Genomic DNA, 19,106 nt, shown 5'->3' on the forward strand with positions numbered 1-19,106 from the left:
GCTGAGCGACTCATTAGGCCTAAGGCTCTGGGCAGGCGCCTGTCGCACGTGGCACAACTAGGTGGATCGTGGCATTGAGGTGTTGCGCTCTGCTTCCCTCACTTGTTTTTTTTTTTTATCTTGCGATGCACGAGTTAGGAAAAGTGATTCTTGTTTTATTTTGATGGGCGTCTCGGCCTCCGCCGATGTATTAGCTTGCCGTACTGACCATCGTACCACGTGGCTGAAAAGCCCGAAGCTCCCTTCCCTAGGCCTTGCTCCATTGTTTCTTTCGAGTTTTTTTTTTGTTGTTGTTGTTGTTGATGTATTCAGCGAGAGGGATGTCATCCACAGCCGGCTGTCTTCTGCACATCGTCAGCGTCGCTGGCCAGGAATGCGGTCGTGAGGTCGGGCAATGGAGATGCCTGAGACCTGCGCAACTGCCAGCAGTCCGACGCCTTCGGGAGTACTGGTCCCAACTGGAAGACGTGTCGGCGCTAGCGACGGTTCGTCACGCCGATGGCAACGTTGCTGTTGTGGGGCCGGTACTGAGGTGAAGTCGAGCCGGACAGTGCAGCAGTGTCGACCGGCGGCAGTGTCGTAGTGCAAAGACATTATGGACATGCGATGTCATTTTTTTTTTGTTTAAGCTTGTGTAGCTGATCTTTGTTTTCGGGATATGGTTTGATTTAAGGTTAGGGGAATGTGGGGGTGCTGACACCCTCTGAAACGTTGTTTGCGCCGTGCACGTGTCTCGCCCCAAGGCCGCATTTTGGGTGACGACCGCCGGGCAATAGATGGCGTTATGTTCGCATTTAGTACCATGTTGGTAGAGTGGCAGGGCCGGCGGTGACCCCTGGCGGAAGGCAGGCCTTGGTGGCGGGCGAGAGTTGAGCGAGGCTCTTCTGCGCGTGGCGGTTGCCGCAAACGGTATGTCTCTAACCTGGGTCCTCGGCGCGTGGCACCGCAGGCCTGCGCGCCGGGGAGCCCACGTGGTGAGTCAGGCGTTGGCGACACCACCTTGGGTACTGTGTGTTTGTCGTGCTATTGTGTTGTGTTGTTTGTATGGTAGCGTGTTGATAACGATTGATGTATCGATTCAGCGGACGATATCGTCATTCTGAAATTAGGTAAATAAATGTGTATGTATGTTGTTTGGTTTGTACCAACTGCGTCTGCTGTGTCCGTTCACTCCAAGAGCGTGGCGTGGCATGCGCTTGCCAATTCGAGACCCCACAGACGTCAGCTGAAAGTTGAAGGGAAAGCAGGCTGGGGAGTTGAAATTGTGCTTATGTTGCTATTTAATAAACCTGTATGATGAAAAAATTTGGGTATCCTTAAGCTTCGTCTTTAGGAGTTGAACGTAATAACGATATCCTGTCCCCAGTGTGTACTTCTAGCACGTGATGCATGAAATCACTTCGAACTTGATATGCACCCATTACGTGGCCTTGAGGGAATAGGAGCAGTAACGTGTGGGCCTCTTGTAGTAGGTGACCAGCCTTAAACCATGAAGTCATTATGATAATCGCATATTCTGACACCCGATGGCAATCTACACTTGTACCATGCATTATTACGGGAATATTTCGTGTTGTATTGGGAAACATGTATGCAGGATGTGTGTGTTTGTAAAGCATGAAAGTTATTTTCACTGCATTTCCTAGCCGAAAAAGTTATTTTCACTGTATCTCCCAAGCAGAGGTGTGGCTCTGTGGTAGAACACTTTCTCGCCACGCAAACGACCCCAGCTCAATCCTCACTGGGACCCTGAATTTTTTTATTATTTACTTCATTTGCATCTTTCTAGAGTTTTCGGTCACACGGAAGATGATGATTTTTCGCTCACAACCATCAATGCCGGCTTCTGCGAAACGAGCTCCTTAACACTGTCGCGTTAAAATAAGCAAGGAATATTGCTGAAAGGATGGTCAGGATTCCGAATGCACTGGTAGTGAAAAATTTTTGGAAACTGTTTCACAACCCTTTGAAAGGTACTCTTACAAACTCCTTTGACAGCACTCAGGGCCCCACGGTATTGTCTTTTGAGGGAAGATTTCGCTTTTGGAAATGGAAAATGGTCTGCTGATGTCAACGCAAGGCTGTAAGGGAGTGGGGAAATCGTTGCAATGTTATTATCGCCGGGTGGTCGGGTCTGGTCATGCAAACGAAAAATTTGGTGTTCCACTGTTGTTCAATCGTTCGCTGCCTTGTGTGCTTGCACAATGCTGTGCAAGAGGGCTCTAGTAAAAACGCAATCTAGACTGAACGAACGCATGTACGTGACTGGGACTTGGCACATCTTGAAGGTCACATTCCCCCCCCCCCCTCCCCACAGTACACTTGGTGCGAGCTTGCTACAACAAGCAATTGCAGAAGAAAAAATTCTTCCCATAACTTTTTATACAGAGCCTGTATAAGCTCTCAACTCGATATAACAAACACGGAATATTGGTTGTAACAAAGGAAATTGAGAGTAGTCTTTCAATAGTCATAGTGTTAAGAATGTGCCTGCATAATGAATTTTCGGGTATAACAAACTTAATTTTTGAAGATGCAACTTTGTTGTAATGAGGTTTGACTGTATACACTCGGCTTATTGAAAGCTTTGGTGTTGATGGTTCTATTTTTGCACAGTGGGGTTCCTGCTGCTTCACCCGTACCTGCAGCAGCCCCCTGCCCAGGCGCTGTTCCTCCAGGCCCTGTCCAATGGCTGGGCCCTCACGCTGTTTCGTGACGAGCTGCTTGCCGTGCACCCGTACGCACAGCAGTTTTTCGAGGGCCTAAAAGGTCACGGCAAGCGGGCCTCCGAGGTCAAGGAGGCCCTTGGCCAGGCCGTGCAGTCGGCACCCCTGGTCCACCGCGAGCGGCGCAAGTTCCTCCGCTCGGCCCTCAAGGAGCTCGCACTCGTGCTGGCCGAGCAGCCCGGTTTGCTGGGACCAAAGGTGAGCTTGAGTGATTGGAAAGGGTGAAACCACAAACTGAAAACCCATTGCTGTCCTATAAAACGAACCTCATGGTGTTGACGTGAAAGCCAGAAAGCCTGCGTGCTATTGGTGATCATGTTGATAGTATTCTTGATACTCTGGATAACGTGAGGTTCACTTATATCGGACATCTTTTTGCTACTGTGAAATCAAAATTAACAAACTTAAACTGCATGCTAAAATTACGTGGTGCTGGGCTTGTTGTTTGTCATCAGGATTCAGCATTGTATTCTGCGCAAAATTGACATCGCTGTGAGAATAGGTAAACACCGTAGCAAGCAACTAAAACCGGAAATTTTCTAATATCAGGTGTCGCTTCGTACTTTCTGTTGTGTCATTTAGAAGCCTAACTGTGGCCGAAATAAAAATTTCTGACTTTGCTTCGTTGCTATACAGGCCTTATACGTGCTGATGGGGCTCTCTCTGGCACGTGACGAAGTGTGCTGGCTCGTGCGGCACAATGAACTGGGACCGCCGTCTCGCGCTCCGGGGCGGTCGCGGAGCCTCCAAGGGGAAGACCTGCTCGACCGGCAACTCCCAGAGCTTCTCTTCCACATGGAGGAACTCCGCGGACTTTTCCGCAAGTACAGCCAGGTGTGTGTGAGAAATGTGGCCTTTTATTTATTTATTTTTTGTAAAGGAGGCAACACTTGTTGAATTTCAGTACCTCTTTTACATAATTTTGTAAGGCTGACCAGTTTTTGGATTGTGTATGGTTAGAACTTTTCAGTTGTAAGTAAGTGCATTTTTTTGTAGTTTCTAGCGTCCATTTTTTTATACTGCACTGAATAAGCCTTGAAAATAAATGCGTGCGTGCGAACTAGCGCGCTGATCGATCTTTTGGAAAAAACAAAACATTTTTTTGTATGGTGGTGCCCAGTAATCCTGTTTATTCGAAGGGCGGTTCATAACAAAGCTTATTATAACCTAAAAAATGTCACCTAAACTAATAAATGCATCCTTTGCTACTGACTTACCTTTGGCATTACTATCATCATCCACGGCATAACGAAGGCCGCTCCCAACAATCTCCAATTCACGCTGTCCTGTGTGAGGTCTCCTGCATGAGGCAAGGCCAGGAAATTTATTAATTTCACCACCCCACCCAACTTTTTACCGGAATATGGTGCTCTCGCCATCCCTTGGTATCCATTTCGTTGCTCCAACGTGTAGGAGAGACCAGTGGTCTCTCCTACACGTTGTGTGGCCCTTCGAGGCCTATTTTTATCTCTTAATGGGATATCTGCATATGTTTCCTAACCCATTCTGCTGTTTTCAAATTTTTAATGCTTTCAGGTGTGACTTATGAAGACCTGTATGTAAATGCATCAAATTTACACAATATACTCAAATCTCGTAATAACAAAGTTTTATCTTACACCAAAATAAGTTTGTTATATACGAAAAATTAATATAAAGGTTTATTTCTAACACTGTATCTATAAGACTCTACAGTAGAATCTCGATGATACGATTACAGTTGATACGGATTTTGCCATGATACGAATTTGGAGGTTGTGTTGGATGGGCTGCGTCGTTTATAATACACGGTAATTCGGTGTTATATGAACAGTTTCCCTAGCCAATTCGGATTATACAAACACGCGAGTGACCGCTGCACGCAAGCAGAGCGACATGGCTGGTCTCAAAATGGGCAGAGACCACCGCGGCGGTTGGTGGGGTTTTTTTTTTTTTCACCTCGATTGCCTTCACCTCCTGAGCTGCCCGAGCCTCGCAGCAGCGTGGAGAAGCATCGAAATCTCTCCTCACCTCCTCCCCGTAGAAACGGCTACGCCTACCGACGAGAAAGGAAAAACATCTCATGCTTGAGCATGCTTGCTTGAGATACGAGCCTGCGAGGAGGAGAGTCGAGCCGAGGTATGCGGCATGGCAGAGCGGGTCCTCCTATCTCGTTTCCAGGCTGGGTCATGTGTCTGACGAATTTGGTACGTCAGCTATTTTCTCGCAGATAATTGGCTATTGTATGTGTGTGTGTGTGTTTTTTTCTTTTTGATCGCTACGTGACTACGCTGCGCGACCGTGACTTCACGTGGATGTGGTGCGGGCGCGTGCATAGAGGCTCTCATTCTCGTCACTCATGTTGGTGTTCTGTGCTCGTCTCGCCGCCGCTGCATAATCCGTATCAGTTGCTGCTCGTATGCTGGGAGACCAAAGCATGAGTGGACATGTCTCAGAAGCGGAAGGCCCTTTCCTTTAAGGAGAAAATTGAAATACTGAGGAAAGTCGACGAACACCCCAAGAGGAAACGCGCCGACTTGGCAAAGGAGTTAGTCATAGCGCTATCGACACTCTGCACCATTGTTGGGCCGTGAGACGTTGTGTTGAAGAATGCACAGCACTTCGGCGCTAATGTGAAGCAGGCAAAGACTGCTTCGCATTACCCACGTGAAGCTGGAAGAGGTCCTGCTGACATAGTTTCGCAAAGTCACAGCAGCTGGCAACAACATAGACAGGAAGGTGATACGCGAAAAGACAGGAAGGTGATACGCGAAGGTGATACGCGAAAGGTGATACGGACAACATTGCATTTTCCCTTAGAATCGACGACTTTCAAGCTTCTGGTGGGTGGCTGCACCGTTTTAAGGAACGGCACTGCCTAGGGTACAAAGTTGTTAGCGGTGAAAGTAAGAAAGTGGACGAATCACAGGTCAGCGGCTGGCTGAACACGCTGCCGGTGCTCATTTCGGATTACGCTCCACGCGATGTGTTCAGCGGCGTTCTGGAGCCTTTTTATAACACTCTTTGGGCTACTGCTATAAGCGCACTTGGAAGATACCAACTACGCCATAAATCATCACAATTTTTGTGTAGTACGAAGGCATTAACTATGCTATCTTTCATTATTCTTCGAAGAAGCTTGATACCCTCTACACACTTGTAAGGGAATTTGTGCAATTTTTTCATGCTGTGGCTGACGACGATGAAGAATTATGGCTGAAACTTTAGTAACGGGTCGAAGCATTCAACGACCCACTTGTTATGCAATTCGCATCTTTTGACGCCTAATTGTTCCTTGGCCATTCTGAAACGCTTTAATACTCATATTAATGGGATCCCTTTCCGACATCAAGCCTGCCTAGTGTCAGTTTGCAACAGAGTTTCAAGCAGTGGCGTGGCTCAGTGGTAGAACACTGGGCTGGCACGCAGGGGACCCGAGTTTGAATTCCATCACGTCCTTGGTGTCTTTGGTTCTCAGTTTCTCTTTTCTCATTTCGAGCGATAGTGGTTACAGGCACCGGAAGCGGCAGTGGACAACTACGCTGCCTGCGACCTTGTGGTCTCGTAACATTTTTCACTGTAAAATAGAAAAGGGGGCAGCTGCGCACTACTGGTGCGAAGACTGAGGAAGCGGTGAAGCTGGTGGGGTTGCCCTTTTCCTTTCCTTCTTCACCACCCTCATTTCCCTTTCCTGCCCCTTGCTGTATGCAAGACTGTGCCGTAGTATTCAATACTCTGCCATACTTTACCCTCTCGCCTACTTTCCCCCCTTGTCACCTTCACTTCCGTTTTGTACTCCTCACCCTTAACAAATTTCACAATGAGGCTGCCATTTCTTCCGCCCCAGCATCGTCTGGCGTCTGCTATGTTTCGCCGCCGTGTTGTGTGTGCAGGGATCCGTGGCGGGTATGTGCAGTGTATGCGCTCAGTACACAGGGTATTGCTGTCTTTCGCGGTACGCGGTCAGAACACAGCGATGTTTCGTGACTGTAAAGGCTAGCAAGTAATCGCTAAGCTGTCGGCTTCGAAATATCTGAAACGGAAAGCAGCGGCGACCCACAAGACGTTCCCGCAGCGGTGCCATTGATAGGAGGTGAGTAGAATTGCAATGCACGCCTTAAGTAGCCCTTATAAATGGGTAATTGGTTAGTATGTTGTGTTATAGCTGGCCTTGTAGGGTTTTGGGGTGTGCACTGGCTTTAGAAATTTTCGGACAACTCTTGAAGTAAAGGGTGTAACGTAGATGGAGACGAGCGAATACATGCCAATATCCAGCTGCACTTTTGCGCATTAGTGTTCATAATGACCCTCGCGTTCAGATCATCTGGTTCTGTTAAGAATGTCGCAATATAAAGTTTATGGAATGAAGGAGGCACAAACACTGATGTCTGTCTTGATTCATGACGTCGTCATAGTCCAAAGCTTGTGTTCGATCAGGATAGCAGACGGATGTTTGACAGATGAGCTCGAACTTAAGCATAGGAGCAACACAAACAGAAAACAAAACAAGTGTCTTGCACGTCTGGCAGCACGGCATGACATGAGTTAAGTTCGGCGCGAGCAGCCGCTACTGGCGATATGCCGAAAGTGCGCGTGTTTTTGGCGACATTATTTTTTTTTTTTTAAGAAGCATCACAACGAGCACACGTGTTCAGGAAACAAGCCGGCTTTAACTATTGTTGGTTGGTTATTCACAATACTCAGGCTGCTGAAAAAGAAGTGCGGTTGTCATAAAACTGTCCCAGTTATCTCTCGCAAGATTGACAAGCCAAGAAATGATGTGCCATCAGAAAAATGCTAGAGGCACGTTCGTGAGTCAAACAACACATTATGTCATGCAGGCCTTTCTGCCATGCTGTTTAGAAAGGGCTCATTCAATAATTTTGGAATCGCACGTGCTTAGATTTCGGTAGCCGCAGGCGTTCTAACTCGTGTGTTATATGGAAATGGGGAATGTTGATGATCCAACAGAAGAACTGCAAACATATGCAAACATATTGACCTCTCACGCGCCGGGCGTGCAAAAGGCAGCAATTCCCACACACCAGCAGCAATGCCCGAACGGCTGGTGGAGAGAGAGAGTGCCGAAAGTGCACCGGTTCAATGCTGTGCTCTTCCTCTTTGTGAAAACGGTCTATATTCATTTTTATGCTTTCTGTTTTTGCTTCTTTCAATATCTGTTTGTGTATGTTTCTCTGTATATCTTTCTAATTTTTGCTCTTTTTTCTCTACATCATTTTTATTTATTTCTCACTCTGTCTCTTTCTGTCTCTCTGCTCATTCATTTCCTTTCTATCATTTCACCCTTTCTTCCCTATTTTTCACTTTTCTCTGTCAGATCCTCTCCACATATTTCTTTTTCTCCTTTTCTTTTCTTTCGTTTTCATTTTCATTCTCTCTTTTTCTATCTTTCTATCTTTTTCTCTTTCTCTTTAGTTTTTTCTTTCTCTATATACCTGCTCCGAAAATGCATTCTGGTTTGTGATGATGGCTGTTTTTGCATTTAGCAGACACACTATGCTCAGCTTGAACAGCTCTGTTGTTAAAAATTATACCTTTAACATGGCTCTGGAGAGCAGCACGTCAAACAACTCATCAAACATGGTAGTGCTTTCAGCAAAAGCATCATATGTGACTGTGCACTGCTCTTTCTTAGTGGCTGGTCAACACAACTAGCACAAACATGTGTGTGCAACTGTGTACACAGAACCTCCAATGATTCATGTTACACCTATCATTTTTCCATTCCATTGCACGCTGCGTGGTCCTTAACTTTGTCTCAAGTTTGTTCGTTATTCTCTAAGCTTCTGTAAACCAATCAGTGCAACCCGCCACCGTGGTCTATTGGTCATAGTATTTCTACATGGATTCAGTCCCGCGAGACGAAAATACTTGAGGCTTGCGTACCTAGATTTAAATGCTCGTTAAAGAACTTCAGGTAATCAATATTTGTGGTGCCTCCACTGCAGCTTCCCTCATAATCATATCATGGCTTGGGACTTTAAACCTTGTTACTATTATTATTATAACTGATTCGCACGACGTGAATGCGCAGGTAGTGCAGCTGTACTACGTGCAGTACCTGAACGGATTTGACGCCCCAGCACTCGAGGCGGCGCTGCAGGGCATCCCAGGCATTCCGGAGGAAGACGCGGCATTGCTTTCAGCGGCCTGCTCGCAGGCACGTGCCCTGACGGCTCCCATCAACACCGACAGCCCCCCGCCGGACCTGCGCGGTCTGCGGCTCGACTGGTGTCGTCTTCAGCTGCACGCGTGCGCGCAACGCCACGCGTGGAGCCTGCGTGAGAGGCCGCACCTGGCGTCGCTCATGAACACGCTCGTGTTCCACACCAAAATGGTGGACTACCTCGATCGGATCCTTGTCGAGACCTCCGACCTCTCTATATTCTGGTTAGACGATCCTTCTATATCATCCAGACATGCCTCTTTCCAAGGGTCATATCTATTTATCAATTCAACTTCAGGGTTAATATGACTTTATGACTCAAACCTCGATATAATGAATTCGAATGTAACGAATTATTGATTATAACAAAGTGACTAATAGCTTTGTCATAGATACAGTGTTATGGGTAATCATTTATAATGAACATTTAGATATAACAAAGTATTTTCGTGGCAGATGTCACTTTGTCATAATGTTTGAAAGCAGAATAGAATGGTTACAAGCAAAACAAGTTAGTTCACTGAACCGTACTTGAAAGGGCCGTGCAACACTTCATCGGCATGGTCAGAAAAGGCTGCTCATCGGTTGTTGAGGCACCGGAGAACACGCAAGGCAAACATTATAGTGCTGCATACAACCTAGAGTTTACAGTGAATTTTCTATGTCAGCTAGGAATCGTGAAGCATTGCTTGAAACGCAATGTACACATTCGTGGAGGCCTCCTGAGTGGACAACTAATGCTCACGTAACTTCATTGTGCTGGGTCTTGCTGCAGGGGATCACTTCCCTAGAGACAGTACCATGTTCTACGATTGTTAGATGTGCCCCATTCCGAGAGCAACGTCAAGAATTTTTTTTTCTTTGCTGGAAGCGAGCGCAAACAAAGAAACTGTGTGTGCGATTTGGGCCCAATATTTCGCTCTTTTCATGCAGGGATTGAAGCTTATTGATTACAAGATGATTACATACTTAATTACATGCTAATTGACATTAATTGCTCGAGCTCGCACGAAACAGCACACTCCTTCATTTTTTTTTGCCAAGAATGTAATACTGAGTGACTTGGAATCATGCCATGAGGTTTTCGCGCATTTCCAGACAATACATCATATTTCACCCCCAAATGGGATATTTGCCAAGATGCGACGTGGCTGTATGCCCCGAGTATGCCGCAGCCTGCCAAACTATAAGTAATGCATCTTTCTGTTGAAGTTTCAGTCTAGCACGCAAGTGATTCTTTCTGTGAAAACATTGTAACTTGTGTGTATGTTAGAACACACGATTCGAGCTCATGTTAATTTTTTTTTTTCTTGCAAGTACCTATCATGACAATGATGGCATAAATGTAATACGTGTATTTTTATACCTTTTATTTTTTTTCCCTCTTAGCTGGCTTGTGCATACCTTTCCGCATGTCATAATTTGACTTCCCTTTGCCGCTTTAGGTCATTGGCTCAAGTAATCCTTGTGCACGCAATTTTTTTGTTCATGAAAACACAGTTCCATTGATTGGTTGATTGATTGATTGATTCATTGATTGGCGCAGTTTCTTCAGCCGAGCATTTGAGGACCAGTTCCACCTGTGCTTGGAGTTCCCAGCGCAGACGCGCTACATCATTGCCTTCCCTCTGATCTGCGGCCATTTCATGAATTGTACTCATGAGCTTTGCCCCGAGGAGGTAAGCATGACTCTGACAACTCGCTTGCGTTGTCTCACTTGATGTCGTGTGTCTATAATTGTCGCACTACGTCACGACATGTAATAAGTAAGAGTAGTTTGTCAAATTAACGACAAAAGGGAAAATGTAGCAAGGGTCCTTGGGCATTGTAGCTGTCTCAATTTTGAGTTGACACCGGAACTCTCGCCACGAGAGCGACAGAGGCCGTAAGAAAAAAATAACAGAATAGAAAATCACCGGAAAATAGACATGCAGAAAAGTGACAAACATTAGTGAAAAGAGCATACACTAGAGGATGCACTTGCAAAAAAATATACGAACAAATTTTATAGTCATCTGTAGAGTTTGGCACTGTTTTTAAACCACTCTCTTTCACAGTCTTAATGTTGCTAGGCAATCCCTATTGGTTAACTCAGGTTCTCTCCTGCCAAATTGGCAAATTGAGGTCTTTTTTCCATTGTTGGACACTAACTTTTATGAAAACCAACTGAAAATGAGGCCAAGGAAAACATGAAGAACATTATTTATGGTTTTTTTAACTGCATTGGAGTAGTTAGGATAGAATTGTGAAGAAATTAAGGGAGACGAAGAGACAACTTCTGCCGGTAGGGGTCACACCCATGGCCTTTGGATTGGATTCCACAAGCAGTGAAAGGTGGACTAGTTTAAAAATTCAACTTTCAGATAACGCGTCTGATGCTTCATGAATTGAGCATCGTCCTCCTGTCCACTTGTATTTCTGTGCACGTTAAACTGGGAGTGCCAGCCAGTGCCGCACTGGCAAATCATTCTCTGCTGAAAACTGCGTTGTTCTCAGACGACATGTCTTTCAGAATGTAGAGTAAAGTGCAGTGAAATCTTGCTTAGTCAACTTTGCTTGCACGTGCGACGGAATCGGTGCAGCGTCACCACATTGGCGACCGAAGCCTGACCCTGGTGAACGCTTTCCTGGACGAGATGTCCAAGGAGGCCAAGAACATCATCACCACCATCTGCGATGAGCAGTGCACCCTGAGCGACCGTCTGCTGCCCAAGCACTCGGCGCCCCACATGGCTCTGCTGGCCATGCACCAGCGCAAGCAGCGCACCGACAAGAAGCACCGGCAGGGTGCAAGCGGTGCACAGCCCAACGCCCCGCGCGACAAGCCCGGCGCCGAGAGCTACCGCCGCACCCGCGAGGAGCTTAGCACGTGAGTGGCAGCACTAAAAGCTCTTCGCGGGAAACTGTGATCGAAAAGAGTTTCCATGTCATGGAGCACTGATTATCACTTAAACATCAGAAAAAAGACAAATACTTTGCTGTTTTTACTTGTCTTGTCTTCCTTCTTAATCCTTGACTTCAGTTGTTCTGTGCATCATGAATCAGGGCCAATTTGCCTGCTCTGCTAAATAAATGAATGTGGTCTTGATGGCAACTTTGGATCTCTCATGAACCAAAGATGAGCACTGGCACATACCAGTGCTCATCTATTGCTGCTTCAGGTCCAGGTTAACTTGCGGAATCGAGGCACAGAAAATGCGCTTCTCTGGAATTGCTCTGTGTTTGCTGCAACACTGCTGTGCAACACAGTCATCTATTCTGCAATCAGCAAATTACTGTTTTTGTCGTAAAGATTTAGGTGCACCCTCTTGTGTCTTTTCCGTCGTAAACTTTTTCTGTTCTGTTGCATGTTTAAGGATGTGAAACACAACAGACCTTATAGAAGACGTCATGAGCCATGGCAAACAGCCCTTTGAAATCGCTACTGTAACTTGGGTGTTAGGCATGTCTGAGGCACGTGGGACATGTAGGAGGCATAAGACAAGAGGCTGTGGGAAGCAGTCAACACTGTGACTTGCCATTGCAGGGAAACATAAATGATATGCGCACTTCATTGCAGTATGGACAAGCTACATATGGCACTGACGGAACTGTGCTTCGCCATCAACTACGCCTCCAGCATTCACGTGTGGGATCACACGTTCGCGCCCAGGGAGTACCTGGCGCAACACCTTGAGAACCGTTTCAACAAGTAAGCTCACCTGCGAAGTTTGAACTGCGTACATTTTTAAGGGGAAAGGGTGTTGTGCCTTGTTCCAAGAATTTCAGGCCTGGAAGAAATACTGAACAAAGTATGAAGAAATTACTCAAGCATCAAAATTTCACTCGGAAGACACGATCGTTCGGATAAATTCGGCTTATCTCACAGATATTTTAAACAGTTGGCGGTATTTTCGAGGATTGTGAGCACACTGGAGCTGCACGACTACCTGGGATTCTTTAACGTGCACCCAAATTTGGATTTGGGTGCACGGGGATTTGTGCATCAACATTTGGGACGTCAAGTATGCTATGGTTGCTACTTTGGGGGAATCAAGGTGCACGTGTTCCTGCGCTGCTACTACCTTTTCTCCACATGTCCTTTACGCCCCACTCTCCCCTTTCCACAAAGGTGCTGCGATGCACACCGCCTGGATTAGCACAGGGCGAATTGAGCGAGCACAGGTAGGAGGACACAACGAGGACACTGTGTTGCATTCTCTCATCTGTCCTCGTTCATTTCCGACTTTGCACACATGTTGGTGCTAAATCACCAACACAGCCTAAGCTATTGTTCTATCACCCCATCTTGAAGAACTGTTTGCTGCCAGTGCCAATCATGCTGATTCTAGGGACCTTAGTGGGAGCAGAGTGGGTTGCGAGACGCAGGCAACGGCTGGCATGATTGGTATGCCCATATCTGGTGAGTTAAACGTCGTCTCTTGTTCACAGCGTTGCTTCTAGATATGGCACTTTGTGAATAACGCAATGAATTCATTGTTTTCTGCTAGTTGCTGCTTGAAAACAAGCTTTTGTCCACCGGTTTTAGCACCCGGACATTATTCGGTTGGGCTAAAAACCTCGACGACAAAAGTTTTGTTCAGTATTCCTTTAAGGAGATGAAAATGCGATTTGACTCTCATCTTGTGCAAGACCTGCACTCTGTCATGCCAGTTAAAGAACATGGCGTTTCGTGCTAGATGATACTATTGCTAAAAGTTGGAAACTTGTTGCCATACAAATGAACAGTGATTGCACCAAGGAAAACCAGCCTGAGGAGTTCAGGAGTGTGTTGTGTAGAATCTGCTGCTGTGTGTAAAGAGTGCAACATAAATGAAAAAACTTTATGGTGCCACTGGATTGGCTTGCGATAGTAGCCACAACATGGGCTTCTATGTTTCTAGCCAGGCTTCAGTGTTTGCCAGATGTCTTTCGTGCTTTAAGAATGCCAGTACTCCTCCCTAAGCAACTGACATTGCATACATATCGGGTGTCCCAAACATAAGTGTGTGCGAGAGGCCCACATTCTCTGTCAACCTCTCTTATGAATACAAGATACAATCACTTCTGTCTGGCGCAGCACTGGAAAGTTTCAACGCATGTGTGTGACGGTGAAGCTGGAGGCAAGCTTGTTGCGAACATGGCATGTTGTTGCTTTGAATCTGGTGCCAAGCTGTGTAAAAATGTAGCTTAAATAATCTACTCCAAGAAGAATACTGCTTCGGGATCGTACAACCAGCACTCGCAAACGCATGGCAAGCTCGTTATGTCAGCAACGTAGCTCTATTGTTAAGCAAATGCTTGGAGAGGTAGGCTCACGAAAATTTAACAGTAAAGCGTCATGTTGCAAGGCATTCTTTATATTTGCTTTTACATTTCACAGCAATGAAATTCTTGAGAAAGGGCACTGCTTTCTTTTTCGGTACTTTCCCTACTAATTTTGTTATATGGTGTGGTTAAGCTGTATTCTGTACTTCAGTCACTGTATCCTCTGTCAGCAGCATTCATGCACGCAAACTCTGTAATGATCAGAACAACCCGCTGATATTCTGGAAAAATTAAGCATTCACTGTGAATGAATGTACACTTGAGTGTAGTTACTATGGCCAGTTAGAGTGTAGTCCACATTTTTGTTGCTTTTAGTAGTTTTATTGGCACGGAAACCGCTGGGACACTTTGAAAATTTCTATTTTGTTAGGGCTTTACTGCCTGTGTCATTCATTGTCACTGTCAGTGCCCTTATTGAAAAGTGAGAGTGTTCGTGACAAAGCTTTGTGCACTTTGAATGCAAAAACAACAATGCCGAGTGGGTAAATTGTCAACGCTACTCTGAATTGACTTGAGACTACGCAACTTATTTCACAATCGACTTCGCGTTTTGAAGCTCACTGAGCAGTACTAAAGTTCAGCGCATCACATCGCTTCTCTCACATTAATGAAAGAGTCAGTGTGCACGGAGTATGCTGTGTGTTGCAGGGCGCTGGTGGGGATGGTGATGTACAACCCAGAGAGCCACGAGATAGCCAAGCCGTCCGAGCTGCTTTCCAGTGTGCAGGCCTACATGAGCGTACTGCAGGGCATCGAGAACCATGGTGCGTTCCTGCTCGCTTTTCATTGGCTGCGAGTAGGAAACCAATAGCAGCTGTTCCACTTACTGCTCAGAATCGTAGACTTCTGCTTGTTGTGTTTATCAAGTTCCTTCCACAAAAGTTCGTGATGCACTGGACATTCTGATGATTTCGGATTATGTATTGTGTCTTCTTTGTATTCGTAAGCCTGTTTGCAGTGTTACTGTTTCGTGTTGTTGCTTAATGCACGGTAACATTGTGCTCGAAGGTGATGACCACTTTTCCAGCCTTCAGCCGTAAACCTGCATGCATTCTTAGGGGGTTGAAGAAGGTGTTCTTGTCAATTATCTTTGCTGAATAAGATTATCAACATTAACATTACGCACAAACACCCTAAAAAGCGCCTAGATGGATGGTATCGTGGTAGTTAAATTGGTAACGAACCGGTTGCTAAACACAAAAGCGGCCCGTTCTGCCCCCTCCCGTGGCAAGCCAGATTTGCATCCACTTTCCTTTTCCTTTGCCTGATTATTTACAAACCTTAATTAAACATCACAGCCATCCGCCATTGAAGTTGTTCTGTGTTTATTGTCTCTTACATCGTGTAGTTGTGAATGACACAAGATTAGCATCCCTCTTTAATTGGAGCTGCGACATCTACCACAGGAGATGGTTGTGAAGTTCGGGGTATTTTAATGAGAATCTTGACACAGTAATGCCAGACCTCTATACATTCCGATTTAACAAACTTGGTTCCTGATTTAACAAGCTCTAAGACATAACGAACTACTATTTTCATTTTCTTATTGAACCACCTTTTCGTTTTTCATGATTTAAGGACGCATGACTAAGCACAGCGTCGCCAAAGTAGGCGGGGTACTGCGCACAAGTATAGTAGAGAAAACTGGCAGCATGTGCATGTGCCACCTTTCACTTGTGAGGCACTTTGCTGACACAACTGCCACAGCAGCTTTCTTGAATGTACAGTCGAATCTAGTTAATTCGAGCATGCCTAATTCGAACTTCCGGTTAATTCGAATTCACGATGAGGTCCCGTCAAATCTATGTGTATTCCAATAGGCGACAACGCCCGGTAGTTCGAATGCGCAAACACTTGCGACTGTTAATTCGAACATACCGTGCTCCCAAAGTGCCCTCAGCACCCCGCACAGTCCCGCGGCGGCACCTGCGACACCTCAACACGGCGCGCGAAGGAAATGAAAAGGTAAGGAAAGGCTGCGGTGGAATGTTTGCTCTTTCTCAGGTGCCGATCTGCGACACGCCCGTGTCACGCTTCTCCCTTTTCCGTTCCTGTCATGTAAAGACCCTTCTCCTTCCAACGCCGCGCACAAAAAGAAAGAGGGGAAAAAAAAAGCTGTCGCTGGGTTGAATGAATTTGTGGTTGAAAGAAAGGAAAAGGCACTATCTTCTGCAGCCTTTGCCCCTTGTGGGAGCACGGCACTGCGCCTTGAAGGGGGGGTCTCTCATGCACCCGTGCCACGCTTCCCCCTTCTTTCCCGTCCTTGCCATGTAACCCTTCTCCTTTCAACAATGCACGTGAAGAGAGAAAAAAAAAAGCTGCCATGGAGTGTTGGTTTTTTCTCAAATGCCGATCTGCCTCTCTCCACATGGAGGCGCTCCTCCTTTCTCGTCATGTGCTGGCCATGCTGTGGCTGCGTAGCGGAGAGACTATGCAGTCGTTGTCGTCGTCGTCTTTAGAAAGTGTTGACGCTGGACATTTCCGCGCGCAACTTCTCTTGCCAGGAGAATGCTGGAGCCGAAGTAGAAATGCTTTGCAATATGCGTGTGGATTTGATTGACTTGCTGCAAGGCAAACATGTGCAGACGCGCATCGCCGATTACTTTAATTAATAACGAATGTCCTGTGATTTGTGAATAAATGTAAGTCTTCTGAAACTTCCCCCTCGTGTGTTAGCTCAATGCACATGTGCCACTGCATGGAGAGCCCTCCATTTATTTAGCTTTCATTAATTCGAACTTCTTTTAATTCGAACAAATTTTCAGGCCTTTTCGAGTTCGAATTATTGAGATTCGTACCTAACAGTCGCACTAACATGCTAACACCAGCAGCTGTATGCCATCAAATGGTATTCGACAATACCGAGATGGAGACGAGGTATTGTGGAGTGGTAACACATGCCTTATTCTAATCTATATTCTTATTGTCCATTAGTCGCAGCTGGCTGATTTTGTTGATAATGCGGACAAACGGTCGCTCTGACCAGTGACCACAATGGCCAAGCACCAAAAGAAACGAAAGCATTGGCATTGGAAAAGGCATCGTTTCACGACTGCACCCAGTAGCGGCGTGTAGAAAACTTGAGCGACTGAGCTTCAACTTCGAATTGTATGCGGCTCAAAAGGAAGCCAGTGGCAAGAGCAGGGAAGTCTCATTGCTATTGCTGTTGAGCGATGGCGGCCCCCATGCCTAGTAAAGAGCGGCGGTTTCTGAGGGTGCCAACGTGCGTTCAAGACTTCGTAGACATATTTTTGTGTTGTCAAAATGCATCCTAATGTTCAAGATTGTATTACTGCATGGCATTAAATATCTGAGTGGAGAATCGCATCGTCAAGTTTCGTTGAAGTGGAATGGCGGAAGAAAAAGTGTTCATTGTGACCAGAATGTTTATGCATTGACTCTTATGAACAGCTGAAGGGGAACTGAAAATTGTTCTTTGTAGCGGAAATTTTGTTGAAGCGGCATTCGTTGTAGCGGGATTGAATTGTATTCTAGAAAACTGAAGTGTTTTTTTTTTTCTGTTGAAAGAAGGATTATAACAAAACTCGTTACAAACTTGAACCCTTTTATGAAAAACATGTAACGGAGAGCAATCCTTGTTTTTTATATGAGGTGTCATCTCTCATAAGCAGGGTACCTAGTATGTTTTTATATCAACCCCTATTTCATCAGTGTAGGCACACTGATGTCTCTTGTAACCAGTTGTCTGTTGCATCTGTGTTTCTTGTGAAAGGATTCAACGGTATAACAAAGTTTTCAACTGCAGGTCGTGGGGTCTTGAAATCGCGAGCGAGAGCACTGCGCTCTTGGAGTTAACGGACACAGCAGACGCAGTCGGAACGAACCAAACAACACATATTTATTTAACTGATTTAGGACGGCGATATCGTCGGCCGAATTATTATAACGTCAATCGTGATCAAAGGACATCCTTACACAATAATAAACAAAACTCAACGACATGACAAACACAATAACACACCCAAGGCGGCGTCGTTAACGCTTGACTTACCATGAGGGTCCCCGACGCTCAACCCACAGTGCGACGCACCGAGGACCCATGCTAGAGACAAGCGTTCGCGGCAACCGCCACGCGCAGCTTATTTCTCGCTCACTGCTACCAAGGCTTGTCGCCGCCGACGCTATACCATGATGATGATGATAGTGGTGATCAACGCTCGCGAACACAATGCCACCTACCACCCGGTAGTTGGAACTCGAATTGTGGCTTTTGGGCCAGACATGTGCACCACGCAACGCAAACAACTCTACAGGGGGTGTCAGCACCCCCACAAGGTGTAAATTCGTTATATTGAGGTTTGAATGTAAAATCCAATGCATCGGCAAATGGGTAACCGCGAAGTGTTGACTGCTTTATTGACATTTTACGTGGTTTTAAGTTTTACATTAAGCAGCCATTCTAGATTCCGTAACACATTGACTCGCAGCTATGTTCGATCATGAATATTCCCGACCTCTTTTGCCTTCTCATGGACCCCAGTGCATGTAGACGTGACTCGGGTGTTCAACAACGTCCTGCTGCAGCAGACGCAACCACAAGACAGCCACGGTGACAAGACTATCGCTACCCTCTACACCAACTGGTGAGTGCTGATGTCACCCATTCTCCCCTTCTGTAGCCCCACACCACTTGTGGCTGTTCAGCAAGATAAAGAGAAGAGAGCCGCCAAACTTGTGGTGGGTGTGAGCTAATAAGAACGTTCTGGTGCTTTAGGCCTACTGGATGGCAGCTACTCTGCTTCGACCACTTGCCTTTTCCACGGTTGACCACTTTTGTCTCCTCAATGAACTAACGATGGCATCAGATGGCGTCATGTCGCAACACATCATTCTCACTTGTCATTATCAGCCACCCAAGTTCTTTTTACAAAGAGGCTCTGCATCAC

General features: G+C 46.1%; 1 protein-coding gene across 2 annotated transcripts in view; it reads left to right on the plus strand.

Moving 5' to 3' along the window:
* The window catches only part of Hem (Nck associated protein 1 Hem), a 55,692-nt gene that overhangs the window by 18,504 nt on the left and 18,082 nt on the right, over window positions 1–19,106 (plus strand). For both annotated transcript variants that reach the window (XM_037432255.2, XM_075875754.1), the window contains exons 8-15: window positions 2,617–2,924; window positions 3,363–3,560; window positions 8,761–9,116; window positions 10,439–10,571; window positions 11,475–11,761; window positions 12,452–12,583; window positions 14,848–14,963; window positions 18,701–18,803. In XM_037432255.2, coding sequence (XP_037288152.2) covers window positions 2,617–2,924; window positions 3,363–3,560; window positions 8,761–9,116; window positions 10,439–10,571; window positions 11,475–11,761; window positions 12,452–12,583; window positions 14,848–14,963; window positions 18,701–18,803 — 1,633 coding nt within the window. The remainder of the gene's footprint in view (window positions 1–2,616; window positions 2,925–3,362; window positions 3,561–8,760; window positions 9,117–10,438; window positions 10,572–11,474; window positions 11,762–12,451; window positions 12,584–14,847; window positions 14,964–18,700; window positions 18,804–19,106) is intronic.

Source organism: Rhipicephalus microplus, chromosome 10 (genome assembly GCF_043290135.1).
Source record: "Rhipicephalus microplus isolate Deutch F79 chromosome 10, USDA_Rmic, whole genome shotgun sequence".
In the NCBI taxonomy this organism is placed as follows: Eukaryota; Metazoa; Arthropoda; class Arachnida; order Ixodida; family Ixodidae; genus Rhipicephalus; species Rhipicephalus microplus.